This window comes from Sphaerodactylus townsendi, linkage group LG16 (genome assembly GCF_021028975.2).
Source record: "Sphaerodactylus townsendi isolate TG3544 linkage group LG16, MPM_Stown_v2.3, whole genome shotgun sequence".
NCBI lineage: Eukaryota > Metazoa > Chordata > Lepidosauria > Squamata > Sphaerodactylidae > Sphaerodactylus > Sphaerodactylus townsendi.
Genome location: NC_059440.1, coordinates 30,876,728 through 30,895,102, shown reverse-complemented (window position 1 = coordinate 30,895,102; position 18,375 = coordinate 30,876,728). Strand labels below are relative to the sequence as shown.

At 52.7% G+C, this 18,375-nt stretch overlaps 1 protein-coding gene across 1 annotated transcript in view; it reads left to right on the top strand.

Annotated features, from left to right (window-relative positions):
• Window positions 1-18,375, top strand: part of UBR4 (ubiquitin protein ligase E3 component n-recognin 4) — an 84,465-nt gene that overhangs the window by 28,410 nt on the left and 37,680 nt on the right. The window contains 20 exon segments of the mRNA XM_048519425.1: window positions 619-771; window positions 1,447-1,674; window positions 1,915-2,072; window positions 2,271-2,442; window positions 3,266-3,467; window positions 3,730-3,893; window positions 4,008-4,224; window positions 4,340-4,556; window positions 10,227-10,290; window positions 11,252-11,386; window positions 11,812-11,986; window positions 12,778-12,918; window positions 13,092-13,213; window positions 13,393-13,504; window positions 14,567-14,697; window positions 15,020-15,197; window positions 15,440-15,544; window positions 16,381-16,518; window positions 17,289-17,463; window positions 18,260-18,356. Of these exon segments, the coding sequence (XP_048375382.1) occupies window positions 619-771; window positions 1,447-1,674; window positions 1,915-2,072; window positions 2,271-2,442; window positions 3,266-3,467; window positions 3,730-3,893; window positions 4,008-4,224; window positions 4,340-4,556; window positions 10,227-10,290; window positions 11,252-11,386; window positions 11,812-11,986; window positions 12,778-12,918; window positions 13,092-13,213; window positions 13,393-13,504; window positions 14,567-14,697; window positions 15,020-15,197; window positions 15,440-15,544; window positions 16,381-16,518; window positions 17,289-17,463; window positions 18,260-18,356 (3,084 nt within the window).

Here is an 18,375-nt window from a genome sequence, read left to right as displayed (position 1 = left end):
AATGTTTCATTGCAATGCAGATTGCTTTTTGGGGGAGGGGAAGGGCAGCGGCTTGCTCAGTAGCAATGAGTAGGGGAACTGATGGCAAGTTCGAGAGAGCAGCATTAGGTTTTTTGCATCTTGCATGGATCGAAGAAAGCTTCCTTTTACTGATGCTGACCAGCTGTCTGTCTAGCCCAGGGGTGTCCAACTCTGGCGCTTCCGATTGGCCATGCCAGCAGGGGCTGATGGGAATTGTAGTCCTTGAACAACTGAAGTGCCAGAGTTGGACCCCCCTGGTCTAGCCCAGTGCTGTCTGCTGCAGCTGATTACCTTTCCAAGGTCTCATGCTTTTTCCTGGGCTTGCTATTGGAGGTCATTTGAGCCCGGGACCTTCCACAGGCCCTCAGGGTTGGAAAGAGAAGGGCGCCATATTATAAAAATGGTAGTTTAACATTTTTTATATCTAATTGTATAATTTTAATTGTACATGTGCACCACTCTGAGCCCTGCTTGTTGAAGGAGAGTGGTTTGTGAATTGAGGATGATGATTTTAATACTGCAACAAGCCAGCTATGTTTACGAACTGAATAATTAAGGGCAGGCATTAACTTCTTAACCCTCTGCACCTTTTGGCAGGACTGCCACGTCCTGACATTCAGCAGCTCTGGGTCCGTGTCCGACCACTTGGTGCTCCACCCTCAGCTCGCCACGGGCAACTTCATCATCAAAGCCGTGTGGCTGCCGGGATCGCAGACTGAGCTTGCCATTGTCACGGCAGACTTTGTGAAGGTGAGTCGTCAAATCGGGAGGCTTGAACTAGGTCTTCAGAATGCTGCTGGCAGGAGGGTGTCCTGGGGGTCAAAAATGACTGCTCCCTGCTCCTTCCGTGGGGCTTGCTGGGTGAACTTGAGGACTTCTTGCTTTCTTTCAGCTTCACTTACCTCACATAATTGTTGTTGTGAGGAGTATTGTATTGTATTATTTGATTTGTATACCGCCCTCCCTCCCCCAAAGGGCTCAGGGCGGTGAACAACAACAGCATAATAGCAAACATCAGTAATCATAACATCAAGCAACAAAACATCAATAAATAGAGGATCAATAAACATATTATAAACATAGCATTATAAACAACAAGAACATCAATAATCATAACATCATAAGCTAGGTCTTTAAGCTAGTCTAGAAGCCCTTAAGCAGTGGCGTATTTGCCTAGGGACATGGGGTGCCCCTTGTCCCCGGGCGCATCAATTGAGGTCACGTGGGGGGTGCCAAAACATCCTCCTACACAGAGATTGAGCAAGCCCTAGCAAGCAGGCACTGAAGTCTGCTTCCCTGAGCGCCCTAGGGGAGGGCCAGGCCAAAATACACAGATCATAGTTTTAACAGTTCACTTTTAGCAGTGGGCCTATTGGGCCATCTCTCTGCTCAGCAAACGGCTGACTCTGTATTCTCCCCTGCCAGATTTATGACCTCTCAGTGGATGCCTTGAGCCCCACCTTCTACTTCCTGCTGCCCAGCTCCAAGATCCGGGACATCACCTTTCTGTTCAACGAGGAGGGCAAAAACATCGTGGTTATCATGTCTTCTGCCGGCTACATCTACACACAACTCATGGAGGAAGCCAGCAGTGCTCAGCACGGCCCTTTCTATGTGACCAATGTCCTTGAGATTGCCCACGAGGACCTGAAGGTAACATCTGGTAACATCTCCACAGAGCCCCTGGGGTTACTTATTGCTTTAAGGTGGGTTAGGTTGAAGGAAGGTGAGAGACCCAGCTTCACAGTCAAGAGAGGTTTTTTGTGGGCGGGGAGGTGTTAGCCTGTTTCATTGAGAGAAACCCTCCCCATGCTTCAGGCCCCCCTGAAGACTGCACACCCTGTCACTGAGGACCCCAGTCCCAGAGTCTGCTCTTTCCTGTGTCCCTTGCAGGACAGTAACGGGCAGGTTGCTGGAGGAGGAGTGTCCGTGTATTACTCCCACGTCCTGCAGATGCTCTTCTTCAGCTACTGCCAAGGCAAATCCTTCGCAGCAACCATCAGCCGAGCCACGTTGGAGGTGATGCGTCTCTTCTCCATCAACATCAAGAGGTGGGAACCGCCCATCCATCATGCTCCTCCCCTTTTCCTGACTGCTGCTTGTTCTGCAGCTGGATCTGTTCCTGGTGCCCAAAAGCTATAGACTGGATGGAAATCCCTTGACACCTGTTTGTGTGCACTGGTGCCACTCATTGGGGAGGGAGTGCGAGAGTTTGGGAACGGGCGTCATTCTCTGTCCTTCTCTCGTAGTTCCAATGGGGGCAGCAAGACCTCCCCAGCGCTCTGCCAGTGGTCAGAGGTCATGAACCACCCAGGCCTGGTGTGCTGCGTGCAACAGACCACGGGGGTCCCTCTGGTGGTCATGGTCAAGCCAGACACTTTCCTTATCCAAGAGATTAAAACCTTGCCAGCTAAAGCAAAGGTCAGTCTTTATTGATTCATTGTTGCTTCTGAAGACCTTTTTTGCATTCTCCACAAGTCATGGAAATCATGTATTTCTTGTGGATTTTTGTCACACCTATTCCCCCCTCCCCACCCCCACCCCCCCCGGCCTGCTCTGTGCCCAGAGGGAGACAAAACACCTCCAGGATCCCTAGGCCAAGGAAAATTGTCTAGAGGAAAATTAACTTCCTGACCTCCAAGTGCCAGTGAACATTACCCTAAACCTGTAAGAAAGGGCCATCTGCCTAAATGTAAGCTGGGTCCCTGAAGCTGCCTTCCTCTGAGCTAGACCCCTGGCCCATCTAATTTATTTATTTATTCGTTCCACTTTTATACCGCCCCTTGGGGGAGGGCGGTATAAAAGTGGAACGAATAAATAAATAAATAAATTCAGCCTCCAGCTGGCAGCAGCTTTCTCCTTAAATGGGTACCGCTGAAGCCAAGTGGTCCACTCAAGAACCAGAGGTGGGCCTGAATTCTGCCCTGTCTCATGGAAGGCAGTTGCAGTGCCCAGCATTGAGCTGGCCCCATTCCTGAGGCTCTCATGCGGCAAAGCTGTGGAAAGCCACTGCCAGATGGAATAGGAACTGCCCAGGACTAGAAGGGTCAGGGATCCCAGCTAGCAGTTTGGAGGGGTCGTAGCTCACTGTTGGAGTGCCTGCTCATGGGATCAATCTCCAGGGTCTGCAATCACAGAGCTGGGGGCAGTTCTCTGCTAAAATTTCCGTACTTGTTTTTCCTGGAGCTGTTCCTGGTGTTCAGGAGCTTTCCCTCGGCAACATGCGCCCTCTTTTGCCTTCCAGATCCAGGACATGGTGGCCATCCGCCACACCGCCTGCAACGAGCAGCAGCGCACCACCATGATCCTGCTGTGCGAAGACGGCAGCCTGCGCATCTACATGGCCAACGTGGAGAACACGTCATACTGGCTCCAGCCCTCGCTCCAACCCAGCAGCGTCATCAGCATCATGAAGCCTGTCCGCAAACGCAAGGCCGCTGCCGTCAGTAAGTCTGCCTGCTATCAGGGTGGGACAGAATCTTTTCATGCCTAGTACTTCTGCAGTACGGTTGCCGGGAGGTGTGTGGCGTTGTATGGAATCTGTCTGCAAAATAGCAGAGGGGTGCAGGGTGTCAGGCATAGGTGGCCTTTGATATTTCTAAAAAGTTAGCGCAGCTGGTACACTGTCAAGTTCCCTGTTAGCTGCAGCCTTGAATCTTTGACCCCTGACCTGGCACTGCATCATTTTCTCTCTTCCCTCCCTCCCAGCAACTCGCACCTCCACCCAAGTGAACTTCCCCATAGACTTCTTCGAGCACAACCAGCAGCTGACTGATGTGGAGTTCGGCGGCAACGACCTCCTGCAGGTCTACAACGCCCAGCAGATCAAGCACCGCCTCAACTCCACGGGCATGTACGTGGCCAACACCAAAGTAAGTCCCAGTGGCTGGTGGGCATCCTAGAGGTCTTCTCCTCCTTGAGAGGGCCCAGGGGCCATGGTCTTCTCCTTGCCCCCTCCATGGGCTTTGATGGTCTCTCTCCTGCAGCCAGGGGGCTTCACCATTGAGGTGACCAACAACAACAGCTCCATGGTGATGACCGGCATGAGGGTCCAGATCGGGACACAGGCCATCGAGCGGGCCCCCTCCTACCTGGAGTTCTTTGGCCGTACGATGCAGCTGAACCTGAGCCGGCCACGCTGGTTCGATTTCCCTTTCACTCGCGAGGAAGCCTTGCAGGCTGACAAGAAGCTGGCCATCTTCGGTAAGGCTCTGCACGTTGCCTGTCTGGAGAGATGGGGCCTGCCTCTCCCTGTCTCATGGGGATGCTGCTGGCCGGACCGGTCCTCCTGACGTGCCTGCTTCCCTCTCCCTTTTAGTCGGGGCGTCTGTGGATCCTGCCGGGGTCACAATGCTGGACGCCATCAAGATCTACGGCAAGACAAAGGAGCAATTTGGCTGGCCAGATGAGCCGCCGGAGGACTTCCCGTCTGCGTCGGTCAGCAACGTCTGCCCACCCAACCTGAACCAGGGGAACGGTGCAGGAGACACGGAGGCGGCCACCCCAGCAGCCTCAAGCGGCACTGTTCTGGAGAGGTGAGATTTCTGTCCTTTCCCCCCCCTGTGTTAAGGGCAGTTCCACAGAGTCACATGTCTCATGCACTTTCCACAGATCCTCAAAGCCCGAATGGCTTGTTGTTCTGTTGTGTGTTGTTGGGGCAGAGTTTGATGGCTGGAGCTCAGAGTTGCCATTTCCTCTTGCCCTGCTCCTGAGCATCTTACACTCCTCCGTAGTGATGGAGAGAATAGAGAGTTCTTTATACAGGTGTTTTGTCCTCTGTGGTCCTTTCCATTTCTGCCATTGTTTTCTTCTCCACCTCTTCTTTTCCCCGTGGTGAGCAGAGAGCAAACGGGAATGCAGTTTTTAGCAAGCATGAAGTATATTCCCCATTCTTTACCCCAGCTTCAATGGGTCACAGTCAGAAATGGCGTGGGAGGCAGAGAGGATAGTGAACTGTCACATGGGAGGAACACACAGGATTTGGCAGAGGATGAAGTTTGTACTGAGGAGGGGGGTGAGGTAAATATGGCTGGAAAATAGAACAGCAATATCTGGGGTTTCATGGGCTTCTGCAGAAGGAAGATTGGACTAAGTTTTTGTGTCACTCACCTTTTTCTTTTAAAGTTAAATACTGGAGGGCTAGAGTTTGCTTGCTAGATTCAACCAGGGACCACCCAGATATTTTGCAAAATCTCAGCAGGCCCCCAGCCAGGAATTGACTGAGTGTCCGCTGTTGAAATGTGTTGTGCCTGAAGCCTGGCTTTTGGAAGGCCTGAGAATTTAGTGTGTGTTAGTGATGCTGGAAGAGGCAACATCAAGGGCTTCTGGGTCAGCTTAACAGCTCTCACCTTGTTGTGGAAGAAATACTTGTGGGCGAGAGAGCTCCTCTCCTGGGAAAGGGGTCCCAGAAAGAACCTGCAGGTATCAGCCCAGGCAGTGCTGTAGTGATACGGTTAGACAGGGCCTGACGTGAGGGTGGTGAGCAGCTGTGTAGCAAGTCTTGTGCACTGTGGTTCATGGGAAACGGGGAAAATAACCGCAACGAGAAAAGCTTAGCTCTGTGACCTGTTTAAAGGAAAGGTATGCAGTGTAAATGAATGGGCGTGCTGATAACCCTGGTTGTGCATGATGCCTAGCTGCTGGAAACCTTGTCCAGCCAGCGACCTGGCTTCTCATTACAATCCTAAGGATTAGGTTTCAGGACCTCATCTGCACAGCCTGGCCTATAGGTGTGTGGCCACTTCACCACTTCACCCCAGCAGTGGGCTGCGTGTTAATGTGGCCAGAGTTTTGCACCAGGAGCCGTCCTCTTGGGCTGTGGCCTAAAGGTCCAGGGCATCTCCTTTCAGCTGGCCAGGGTGGTCATCCAGAGGTGGGATCCAACCAGTTCTCACCACTTCTCTAGAAGTGGTTACTAATTTTTTCTGAGTGCCGAGAAGGGGTTACTAAAGCAACCTCCCTGCCCAATAGGAACTGGAGGTGCGCGTGTGCGGCGGCGCCACTGTTTGAATCCCACCACCATCTGAACCTGTTATTAAAATTTTTGGATCCCACCACTGTGGTCATCCCTATCGGTCCGCTAGCCTTCCTCTCGGCTCCACGGCCTCAGGGTTCCCTAATTTGTTCTGACAACCAAAAATGCTTGTGCCCCCAACCTTCCCCCCTCCCCCACCTGAAAGAAAAAGATATTTGGAACCATTCTTGCTCCAGCCCCTCACGCTCTCTGTTTCCCGTTTTGTTTTGTTTTGAGTTGCCTTTTTTCCCTCCTTTAAAAAAAGAGTCGCTCTAGGATGTGTTTCTTGGGTATTTTTCTGTGAGCTTCATATCTTTTTTTTTTCCTTTCCTTTTGCTCCCCCAAAGTTCTGAAACTGAGTCCCTAACCAACCTGGACCGGTTAGTATACTGTCTTTTTCCCCCCTTCTCTGCACGAGTGGTGGTGTGTCAGAGAGAGAGAGAACACGTGGCTTTTACTTCTGTGGGCTGCTGAGTGTGTCTATGACATACCTTTCAAAAAAGGAGACACCTTCCAAGGAGTGATGTGCTGCTTTCCCGTGGGGTCCCTTGCATGGCAGGTGAATGGGCCCGAATCCAAGAGCGGAGAGTCCCCGCTGCTTGTCTGTTCTGCTTGGCTTTCCTTTCCTCCCTCTCTGCTCCTCTGACTGCTGGTTGGGCTGGGCACCTGCTCCTCTGTCCCCACTGCTCAGAGGAACGAGAGCTGGAAGCCCCTGGGCTAAATCTTGCTTTGCCCGTGAGTCTGGGTGCAAGGCAGGGGTCTTTTGGCCCCGGCTGCCTCTTCCCCTCCTTGTTCTCACCTTCCTTCGTCCTGTTCGTTATTGTCTCCTCCGAGGCCTTTCCCAGAAGCTGCCACCTGAGACCTTTCCCCTGGGGACTGAGCATCTGGCCTGCTGCTGCATGCAAAGCGTGCACCCTGCCACTGAGCGAAGGCTGCTCCCCACAAAACCCCCACAAGTCATTGCTCTGTCGGCACCTAGCATTGCCTGGTCCCCGTGAACAATGGCTCTCCCAGGCTTCAGGCAGAGCAAGTCCTTTCCTGGCCCTGGTTCCCAAGATCCCACTGGAGGGCGGGTGCTGGGGATTGACCGTTGGGATCTTGGTGCATGCCATCCAGGTGCTGTGCTGGAAAGAGGTGGCTCTGGCCTCTTTCCCTCTCTGCCAAGGGAATGGGAACGTGATCCTGAGCTCTGTCTGATTTCACCGGAAACGACACCAAGTAGAATTAAGGACCAGTAAAAACAGGGTGCAGAGTGATCAGCTGCAGTCCTGCAGTCAAAGCTCTGCTCACGACCTGAGTTCAATCCTGACGGAAGTTGGTTTCAGGTAGCCTGCTCCAGGTTCACTCAGCCTTCCAGCCTTCCCAGGTCAGTAAAATGAGGACCCAGCTTGCAGACGAGTGGGGAAGGCAGTGGCAAACCACCCTGTAAACATAGTCTGCCTAGTAAACATTGTGATGTGATTGTCATCCTCTGGGTCAGTAATGGCCTGGTGCTTATGCAGGGGACTACCTTTACCTTAACTAAAAACATGTAGTCCCATCAAACCAGAAATGTGAAGCAGTAAAATTGTTGTAAATGTGGAGCTTTCAGAAGGAGAGGGGGGCTTTTTTGTGTGGAGGAGGAGTGTCATTTACACTATGAAACAAATAGAAAGCAATTTGAGTCATGGGGAGGGGTTTCCCAAAATTCAAACCTAGTTTGAAACGTTGCGGGTTTAGATCTGCACAGCATGTGAATATCAGTGTGTGTGTGTGCTCCTCAGATTAATTTGAGAAGAGCAAGAAATGCTGAGTGGTGGAGGGGAAAGGGAGTGTGGAGGGTGGTGGTCGACTACCCAAAGCTCCCAAGCAAAATGGAAATAGCCTGTGCCTTGATTCCTCCCTCTCCCCCGGCCAACTTCTGGCCTTTCTCCTGGAGACCTTGAGAACATTGAATCTGGATAGGGGAGCCTGTCTGAGTTGCTTATAGTGGCCTCCTCTGGCATGTTTCCATGGAGCTTCCTAATAATGTCATAGTTTGTGTCTAAAATGCAGTTTTGTGCCAAGTGTCTGAAGTCAGTGGAAGATGCAGTGAAAAACCTATTCCTGGCCTTGAGCCACGTGTGTGTGGGGGGAGGGGGGGGCTGAAGGGGGGTGGAATTGCCTTGGGGGAAAACGGGCATGTTCAGGAGGGGAGCTGCCTTGGATGCAAGGCAGGGCTTTGGTGCCTCGCAGAAGCTATCCAGGGGCTCAGGCAGTGAAGGGTCTTGCCCAGCACCAGCTACCTGAAAGGGGGGTTTCATCCTGGCACTATCTATAAGCGAAGCTGGACCCCCCCTTCCCCTTCCTGTGTGCAGGGAATTTTGCCCATGTGAATATGATGGTCTGGCCTGTCACGTAGAGCTGCAGTTCTGCCTCTTTGCCAGTTTGTGTGAACAAGATCCAGAACACTCACAAGCGGAAAGAGTTTGCTGCGTGTGGCTCTGTGATGCATGTTTAATTGTGTTGTGTTCTGTAGCACAGCGTTCGTTCCAGAACACTTAAAACCTTTTGCGCATGAAGGTTAACGTTAACCCAGGCACCCAGTGTCTGAAGCTATGCCCTGTTCAGGATAAAGATGACAGGAGATTTGTGAATTCATCCACCACTCCCAGGACTGTCTTTGTTCTAGAATGCTCCGCTTGGGTCCTACTGCTGACCTAGTTCTGTGTCCAAGGAACTAGGACCCAAGTGGAGCATCTGAGAACAAAGACGGTCCAGGAAATGGCAGATGGATTCATAAATCCCCCTTCATCTTTATCCTGAACAGGGCATAGCTGTTCACCTTTCTGATCTTTGCATCCGCCTTCACTCTTTGTCTTCATGTCCCTTCCTGTTTTGGTCCATGTGTTCAATATTTGTGGTTGTTGCTTGTCTCATGCTGCTCCATTCAAGTCGACCAAGCATTTGAGCAACTTGGCTTGCCAACTGCTGGGGAAGGGAGGAGGGCACCGCTAGGACTGCGCCTGAACGGACTCTGTAAGAGCGTCCCCTGTGGACTAGCATCTTGATCAGTTCTGGATTCCTTTAAATTCTGGGGCAGCGTTTTCAGGCTGTGGGTACTGCCAATCTGCAGGGACACTAAAGGGGCTGTGGATAGACAGCTTGTACCAGAGGGATGACTTATCTGCCACAAATCTGATGCTGCGGGCAGAGTCTTCCCTTGCTGAGCATCCCACTTTCGTCTTAGAAGCACACAGCCAGCTTCCCGCATGGGCACCGTGCCTGCTGAAATCACATCACAGTCCCCAGCTGCCTCTCTCAAGGAAGCAGGTGCTTGCCAGCTCTGCACAATCGAGCTGTGTTGCCCCCGAACCCACCCACCTTTCTCGGTCCTGGTTTCTTGCTGTGTCACGTCTGAGTTTCAGAATTCCAGACTTCTGTGGCTTGTTTGAATGTTCACCATCCCTTGAGGTCAAGTAACTGGAACTTATTGGCTCACAGAAAGCAAGCTAATCTGGACAGACCGGCTACTAGTCACTGGTTGTTTGTGTCCGGCTGATGACACTTTTTTTCCCTTTCAGCCAAAAGTTTTGGGATGCTTGGTCAGGTGACCAGGCCATAGTCCTTGGGTATATGGGGTTTTGCAGGAGGTATGCCCAAAAACGAGGACTTTGAGCGCCAAGCAAGTTTTCTGGGAAGTTATGAGGAGTTTGTTCCTGCTGCTGAGGCTCAGTGGGAACACGAGTGGCCTGTTTTGGACCAGCAAATACCCCCCAAAGCCTCATAAGACTTTCTTTCTGTCCTGAAACGCATGTCACAGCACCTCCTGATCTGAACACATTTTTGGGGGGGAGCGGCATGGTGAATCGGCCCTGTCAAGACAATCCAAGTTATCCCTGCTGCAGGCTATGTAAGGAAATGTTTTCTATCCTCTTTGGGGAAAGAAAAGCCCTCTTGCCTTTCATCGCTGGATTTGCCAAAACAGCCCCAAGTTTGTTGTCTGTGAGCCTGAGCCAGGTTTAACTCTCTGGTTTGCAGCACAAAGACTGAGATATGCATGGTGCCTGTGGCAGTTTTTATCTTGCTTTGATACTTTTGGGGGGGGGCACTGTGTGTGGGGGGGGTGGACTTGGCATCCGTAAGTGCTTGGGCTCAGTCTCTAAGCCACGCTGAAGCAAAGCCTTGAGGAGGCAGACGCTGCTCTGAAACCCCGTTTCTCCTTTCCCTCCAGGCTAGTGGTGAGTTCTTTAGAAGCTCTGGAAAGCTGCTTTGCAGTGGGACCTGTCAACGAGAAGGCAAGTCTCCCCACTTGAGGTTTGGTGGGGGGGGGGGGGGGGAGGAGCATCTGCCGCTGACAGACAGTTTTCGCTGTCTTCGAGGGACCTGATCCTCCCCGGAGAGGGAGGGTGCTCTTATTCCTCAGTCTGTATTTTGGTGCTCTTAGAGGCCAATCTGGAAGTTTGGTTCACAAAAAAAGCATTTTGGGCTGGCTCTGAAATACAACCTTTTTGGGTTTTGTGTCCCTGCCTTTCTGCTGCAGGATGGCCAAGAAGGGTCCAGCCCTGCACTTTTTAATCTCACTTGATAGTCAGATGTGGGCCCTTCAAGGAAAGCAGAGTGAGAGTACAGGAATTTGGGGGGTGGGGGAGGCTGGTTGTTTTCCCAGCTGAATTGAGTGATTTGGGCTGTGCTCCAGCATCCTGCGTCCACAGACTTATGCAAGTGAGCCAAGCTGCTTGATACCAATTGAGAGAGCCAGCTTGGTGTAGTGGTTAAGAGCAGGTGCACTCTAATCTGGAGAACCGGGTTTGATTCCCTGCTCTGCCACTTGAACTGTGGAGGCTTATCTGGGGAACCAGATTAGCTTGTGCACTCCAACACACATGCCAGCTGGGTGACCTTGGGCTACACAATTTTTTGGAGCTCTCTCAGCCCCACCCATCTCACAGGGTGTTTATTGTCCGGGGGGCGGGGAGGGAAAGGAGATTGTAAGCCCCTTTGAGTCTCCTTGCAGGAGAGAAAGAGGGCATAAAAATCCAAACTCCTCCTCCTCTTCTTCTTTCTGCTGGTGGCGAAGTTGCCGTTTCTCCTTGCTATAGTTCCTGGTCGCCAACCAGCATCCAGAGGGACTAAACTTTGTCAGCTGTTCCCATAGAAACGTGGACAAGTTGGTGTTTCTCCTTGCAAAACTTTTTGAGGGGTGACAGGAGGGTTTTAGGTGCCAGCAGTCCCGTTGTGTGTCTTTTCCACCTGCAGGAGAAAAGCAAGGCAGCAGCCCAGGAGTTGGCCACCATGCTTCTGTCCACCCCGGCCCCCTCCAGCGTTCAGCAGCAGACCAAGAGCCTCTTGGCCAGTCTCCACACCAGCCGCTCCGCCTACCACAACCACAAGGTGAAGCCGCAAGGAAACCCCCTCGGGCTGCTGGAGCCGTGTTCAGTTGTCCAAAGTTCTGGATGCCCCCCCCCTCCCTCCCCCCCCCCGAGTGTTTGCAGTTGAACCAACTGCAACCAGTGGAGGCTTCTGAGTTCCAGCCGAAGGGCCTTGCTCATCCCATGTTTGTAGGGTGTTGACCAGCTGACAGGGCCCAATCATGGCCTTGCCCACATGCCTCACAAGCCTCCTGTGCTTGCAGGTTTCAAGGGATAATTGGTAATAGCGGGGGGTGGGGGTGGGCAAAGATATCTTTCAGAGAAGGTGTCATCACTTGGAGGCCCCACCCCAGAGGCTTCCTCTGCTCCTAGTCTCGGGAAGAGCAGGGCCGACCCCGTGCTGACGTTGGCTGCTCAGCCTCACCCCCTCACCCTTCTGCCTTGCAGGATCAGGCCTTGCTGAGCAAAGCCACCCAGTACGTGGCCACCTCAAGTAAAGAGGGGAAGGACCTCGACCCAGAAGTGTTTCAGAGGCTGGTCATCACGGCCCGCTCCATTGCCATCATGCGGCCAAATAACCTGGTCCACTTCACGGAATCGAAGCTGCCCCAGGCGGAAACAGGTGGGCGCGTCTCTCCTCCTCTTCCCCAGTCCTGATCCCATGTCGGCCTCTTCCAGCACTTCAGCACGGAGATGTTTGCATGCAGAAGGTCTCCAGCAATTCCAGTTAAAAGGGTTTTCGTGTGGTGGAGAAAGCCCATTGATCCATCAAAGTCGGTCTTGTCCACTCTGACCAGTGGTGGCTCCCCAGGTCTTTCCTGTCACCTGCTGCCTGATCCTTTTAACTGGGGAAGCCAGGGATCTTCTGCATGCAAAACAGATTCTCTGCTGTGAAGCCACAGCCCCACCCCTGTCTGAGGACTGCAGCCAGTCAGAGGGAAGGGTACTGAGATAGATGAGCCAGTGATCCAACTCTGCACTTTTGTATATTGTGATGGTTCCATGCTCAATGTAGCTCAGAACCAGAAGCCACAGTTCTGTGCTTTGTAAGCAGTAGGTGGTTGGCTCAGAGCTGCCCTCTCCAAGGTCTCAGGGCCAAAGTAGTCAAGGTGGTGGGAGAGAGATGTGCAACTCTGTCATGGCTTTATCCTTAAAGACTGCATAGCTCTGAAAGTGGCGGGTACAGGCAAAGGTTGGCCATGAAGGCAAAACAGTCTCTGAAGAACCAGCTGGGGCAGGGCCCCTTCCCAGTTCTGGAAGTGAGCTGCCTGGGAGTATCTGGCTGCCGTGGTTGTCAACGGGGTGCCGGGCTTGATGGCTAGCAGGTCTCTCCTGAGGTTCTTGTGTCTGGCCTATTGGGGAGCTGGCAAAAGGCACCGCAGCTCTTTTTAAAAACCACCATCAACCTTTCAGAAGCCCCCGAAGAAGGGCAGGAGGCCCCGAAAAGCTTGGAAGGAGAAGGATGCAGTTTTATCACACAGCTGATCAACCATTTTTGGAAGCTGCATGCGTCGAAACCCAAAAACGCCTTCCTGGCCCCTGCTTGCCTGCCAGGTATTGTGCTGAAACCTGCCTCAGTTCTGCTGGGAAAGGTTCAGGGCCAGGAAAACTCAACCGACTGGGAGTTCAGGGAGGTTTTAAAACATCCGTTTGCGTTTTCTTTGCCATAATTGGTTGGCTGCCAGTGCCACTGTCCTCTTCTCACTCTTCTTCTCCTTCCCTGCCAGGACTGACCCATGTTGAAGCCACCGTCAATGCTCTGGTGGACATTATCCATGGATATTGCACCTGCGAGCTGGATTGTATCAACACTGCTTCCAAAATCTACATGCAGATGTTGCTTTGCCCAGTACGTACTTCTGACCTTTTGGCTGGGGTGTTTCCGTGTTTGGGGAAACCTTTCTCGGCGTCAACCCCCCGAGAGCTGCTGCCAGTCAGTGGAGGCAGTTCTGAGCTTGATTGGGTCTAGTACTTGACTCTGGATGCAGCTTCTGAAGACCATGTGACATGATGTTGCTTGCGTTCTAGGATCCTGCGGTGAGCTTTTCCTGCAAGCAAGCTTTAATCCGAGTGCTGAGGCCCAGAAATAAAAGGAGGCACGTCACGCTGCCATCTTCCCCTCGAAGCAACACCCCAATGGGTAAAACGGAACTTTGCACTACCTCGATTATGCCATGAGCTTACCATGTCGATCAGCACCAGTAGAACCCTAGACCAGTGGTGGCGAACCTTTGGCACTCCATATGTTATGGACTGCAATTCCCATCAGCCCCTGCCAGCATGGCCAATTGGCCATGCTGGCAGGGGCTGATGGGAATTGTAGTCCATAACATCTGGAGTGCCAAAGGTTCGCCACCACTGCCCTAGACCATAGGTGTCAAACTCGCGGCCCTCCAGATGTTATGGACTGCAGTTCCCATAATCCCCTGCCAGCATGATGCTGGCAGAGGATGATGGGAACTGTAGTCCATAACATCTGGAGGGCCGTTAGTTTGACACCTATGCCTTAGACTGTCTTTCCATATCTACCCTCAAAATAGCTCAGCACCTTGGATCTGGAAGAGGCCGGAAGACTATGTCTGGGCTTGTTGTCCAGTGAGGAATCTGGGGGGGTCTCCCAGAGTGTTGGAGGAGGGGGGGTTGTTGAGCAGCTGTTCCTTTCCTTCTTTCTCTAGTGCAGAGGGAACCTTCTCACAGGTCTGGAGTTCTCTCAGTGCTGCTGACATTGCAGAAGGGTCCCTTTTTGTGTAGGGAAATTTCAGACAGTGCAGATACACTTTGCTAGTTAATTGACAGGGCTTCATTTGGGAGAATGACGAAGCGAATGTTGGCCTTGGCTTCAATACCCCAGCAAAATCAGCTTGCTCAGTTACGATCTTTTGACTATAGGGAGTGAAAGGCCTAGCAACACCTGCTTGCCTCTTACATGGAATGCTTTGTGTAGACCTATTAGGTCCAGATTTTCAAGTCATGTCACATAGCTCGTGGTTTGTTTGTTTTTTATTTTCTTTTTACAATGTGAGTCTTTCAAGCTGATACTGAAACACGGATACCTATGTGATGCATTGCACTGTGGGAGTTTGTGGTGGGGCAGGGGTGAACACGGGCTTGTCGGATGAGATCTGGTAGATCTGGTCCCAGTTCTTATGATGTGTGGGGTGGGGTTGTGAATCGGTGTGTAAGCAACACTTTTGTGGCCCAGGAGATAAGGACGATTATGATGACGATGATGCAGAGGACAAGATGCAAAGTTCCGGGATGGCCAACGGTGAGCACATCCGGCAGGAGAGCCAAGAGCAAAGCGAAGTGGACCACGGGGACTTTGAGATGGTGGTGAGTTCTTGAATATATATTGTTGAAAGCTTTCACAGCCAGAACCACTAGGGATGTTGTGGGTTTTCTGGTTTGTATGGCCGTGTTCCAGTAGTATTTTCTCCTGACGTTTCGCCTGCATCTTGCCTGGCATCTTCAGAGATCCTCTGAAGCCTCTGCCCATGTTTTCATGAGTGAGAATTATTTGGGGTCCATTTGCTGGAAGCGTGGTGTCAGGTGGTCGTGGGACCCTGGACCGCTGCTTTTCAGCACCTGAGCTGCGTTGCACGGGGGGATGCTCCAGGGGGAGCTGCCGAGCCTGAGCCGCCTTCGTCCTCCCTAGTCTGAGTCGATGGTGCTGGAGACGGCCGAGAACGTGAACAACGGCAACCCATCCCCTCTGGAAGCCCTTCTGGCCGGAGCAGAGGGCTTCCCCCCCATGCTGGACATTCCCCCAGATGCTGATGACGAAACCATGGTGGAACTGGCCATTGCCCTGAGCCTGCAGCAAGACCAGCAAGGTGAGAAGGGCGCATGAGGCAGTGCAGCAGCACCGCACCCACCACCTGGGGGGCAGTCCCTGGTCTGAGCCTGGCTTCTGTGTCTGAGCTCGGTGAGCTGCTCTCTCTTCCAGACTTGGCCCACATCTGGCCTGCCTTCCAGGCTGGTGGTAATCCCTGCCAACCCGTTGATGCCGGAAGAGCTCTTGGCTCCCTGGGGAGCGGGGCTGGCCCAGTGACACCGCTCTCCTCCTCTTGTGTAGGGAGCAGCAGCAGCGCACTTGGTCTGCAGAGCCTGGGGTTGTCTGGCCAAGCGCCCAGCTCCTCCTCCCTTGACGCTGGGACGCTGTCAGACACCACAGCATCAGGTAACTGTTCACAGCAAAAGAAAAACCCTCTTGGGTTGCTAGGCCACACAAGCACCTTTTGTAAGTGGGATAATGCCATATTTGAAATCTGACCAGTGGCCAGTCTGTCCGGACTGGCAGGAGTTCTCTCAAGCCGGAAGGATTTCCTGGTCCAAGCAGAGATACCAAAGATCAGATTGGGGCTTTTGCCTGTGCCAAGTAACTGCTCTGCCCCCTGAGCTGTGGCCTCTCTGCACCTTGTGCTTGTGTTGTGTGCTTACAAGACTGGGGAGGGGGGAGTTCAGCCGGTTGATACCTCTCCCTTAAATCTCACCTTACCTTCTTTGGGCTGTAGCTGAATTGGGGGTGCAAGACGTGGTTTGGTGGGTGAAACTGGGAGCCCTCCGGGTGCTTCTTTTCAGTAGTTCCCTTTCAAGCCAGTTATGAAGGCAAAATGGGGGTGAGGAGTGTTTACCCTGCCCTCAACCCCTTGGAGAAAAGATGGGATTAAAAAAAACAAATTAATAAATGTGCCGAGAAACCAAACATCCCTTCGGCTTTGTTAATTGGCGGGTTTTGGATGGATCAGCCCTTGTAGTTTTTTGCTGTTTTTAGCAGCTTCTTATGAATTATTTGCCACATTCTTTTCTGACCCTTCTGCACTTTCAGATTTTGTAGTCCAGTTGGCTGTTGATACAGCTGCCCTTCAGTGTTTGTCACTGGAGCCAGAAAAGCAGGCTCTCAAGAGAAGAGAAGGCAAAGGAGGGAGCCTGTCAGTGTCCTTGCATGGGCAGTTCCGTGTTCGAGTCATTCAAAGGCTGTGTTTTTACTTGTAACAGCTCTCCTTACTCTCTCAGCTCCAGCTTCAGACGACGAAGGCAGCACGGCAGCAACGGACGGCTCCACCCTCCGGACTTCCCCAGCTGACCACGGCGGCAGCGTGGGCTCTGAGAGTGGCGGCAGTGCGGTGGACTCGGTGGCAGGCGAGCACAGTGGTAATTCCCAGCCGTTGGCTGCCCCCACCTGCTGTCTGTGGCTTCCTGGGGCTTTGCATCAGAAGGGAGAATCACTTGCCTCGACAAGCCATCGTGCCAGAAGCCTCTGCCAATGTCCGTTCGCTTGGACGGCTTTTGAAAGGGGAGCCGAGCAAGGTTTCTTTGTGCTTCTTGTGATGCTCACTGTCAAGGGCAGGGGGACTGGGAGTCAGGGGGGCTGCTGAGATGGGGCAAGGAAGGGGGCAGAATGGGGGGGGGGGTTGGTAGTGGTGGCACATGTCCATCTCCATCTAGTGGCTCAGCAGCCCCACTGGATACAGTGGTGGAAAGTGGCCATCAAGTGGCAGCCGACTCATGGTGGCCCTGTAGGGTTTTCAAGGTAAAAGATGCACAGAGGTAGTTTGGCCTTGCCTGCCTCTGCATCGCAGCCCTGGACTTCCCCTGTGGTCTCCCATTGAACTAGTCAACAGGGCTGGCCCCGCTTAGCTCTGAGAGCAAGACAAGATCAGGGTATCGTGGGCCCTCCTGGTCAAAGCAACAGAGCAGCCTGCCTGTGTGTAGCATCCTGGGCTTCCCCTGGGGTCTCCCATCCGAGTGCTCGCCAGGGCTGCCCCCTGCTTTGCTTCCAAGACTGGGCTAGCCTGAGTCATCTGATCCTCATACGCCGCCCCCTCTCTAAGCTGGGGCGTGCGCCTGAATCTTAATACTGCTGCTTGCGAAGTGGAGCTCAGGGGTGCTCACCGCCTGCTCTCCCCTCTGTTTCCTCTCAGTGTCTGGCCGCAGCAGTGCCTATGGGGACACGACAGCCGAGGGCCATCCTGCCGGGCCAGGGAGCGTCAGTTCCAGCACCGGCGCCATCAGCACCACCACAGGACAGCAAGAGGGTGAAGGGTCAGAAGGCGAGGGCGAAGGAGAAGCTGAAGGAGATGTCCACGCCAGCAACAGGTGGGGCCTGTTTCCAGCCGATCCCTGGGTCTGGCACGGGGAATCTTGTCCCTGTCCCTGTCTCTCTGGACACAGCGTGTAACAGACTCCCCTCTGTGATACACCTCGGAAGATGCCGGCCACAGATGCAGGCAAAACATTAGGAACAAGATCCACCAGACCACGGCCATGCAGCCTGGAAAACCCACCAGAACCACTTTTCCCTGTCATCTCACAGGCATGATTTGCTGTACAGATGCCCATATAATCCAGACCATTATTAATAAATGACTTCAGAAGGATTGAGTTACAAGCTGCAGCTAAAAAGAAACAGGGAAATATTGGGGTCTTTCATCTAACAGGGAGACATTTCCTTCCTTGCCCCAAATTTGCAAATGAAAAGAGAGTTGTCCCTTTAAAAATAAATAAATCTGTCTTTTGAGAGCATTGTGTGCCCCCCCCCCCTCCTAGCTAAGGCACCTGGTTAAAACAGAGTATCCAGCCAGAGAGGTACACGGACATGCCTGGGTTTGGGTCAGAAGATTTGTTCAAGCTGTCGGCTGACTTGTGACGATCTGTTCCTTTCTGTGGCGAACCCCTACAGTGGAAAGCTACCAAAGCGACAAGCTCACTAAACAGTCATAGTGCAACTGGCCCAGGGGACCATTTTGCTTCCGCCCAGCAAACTTACGTGCCATGTACCTTTCGGGTTCTGCTGCCAGGGGAGACCTTAAAGAGAACCATGTGGCTTTCCACTGGCACATGAGGCTTATCTTCGCACACCTGTTTGATGGTGTCCTCCTCTCCCCCTTCTTAGACTGCACATGGTCCGTTTGATGCTTCTGGAGAGGCTGCTGCAGAATCTTCCCCAGCTGCGGAATGTGGGCGGAGTCCGTGCCATCCCATACATGCAGGTAGAGGAACGGTGGGGCT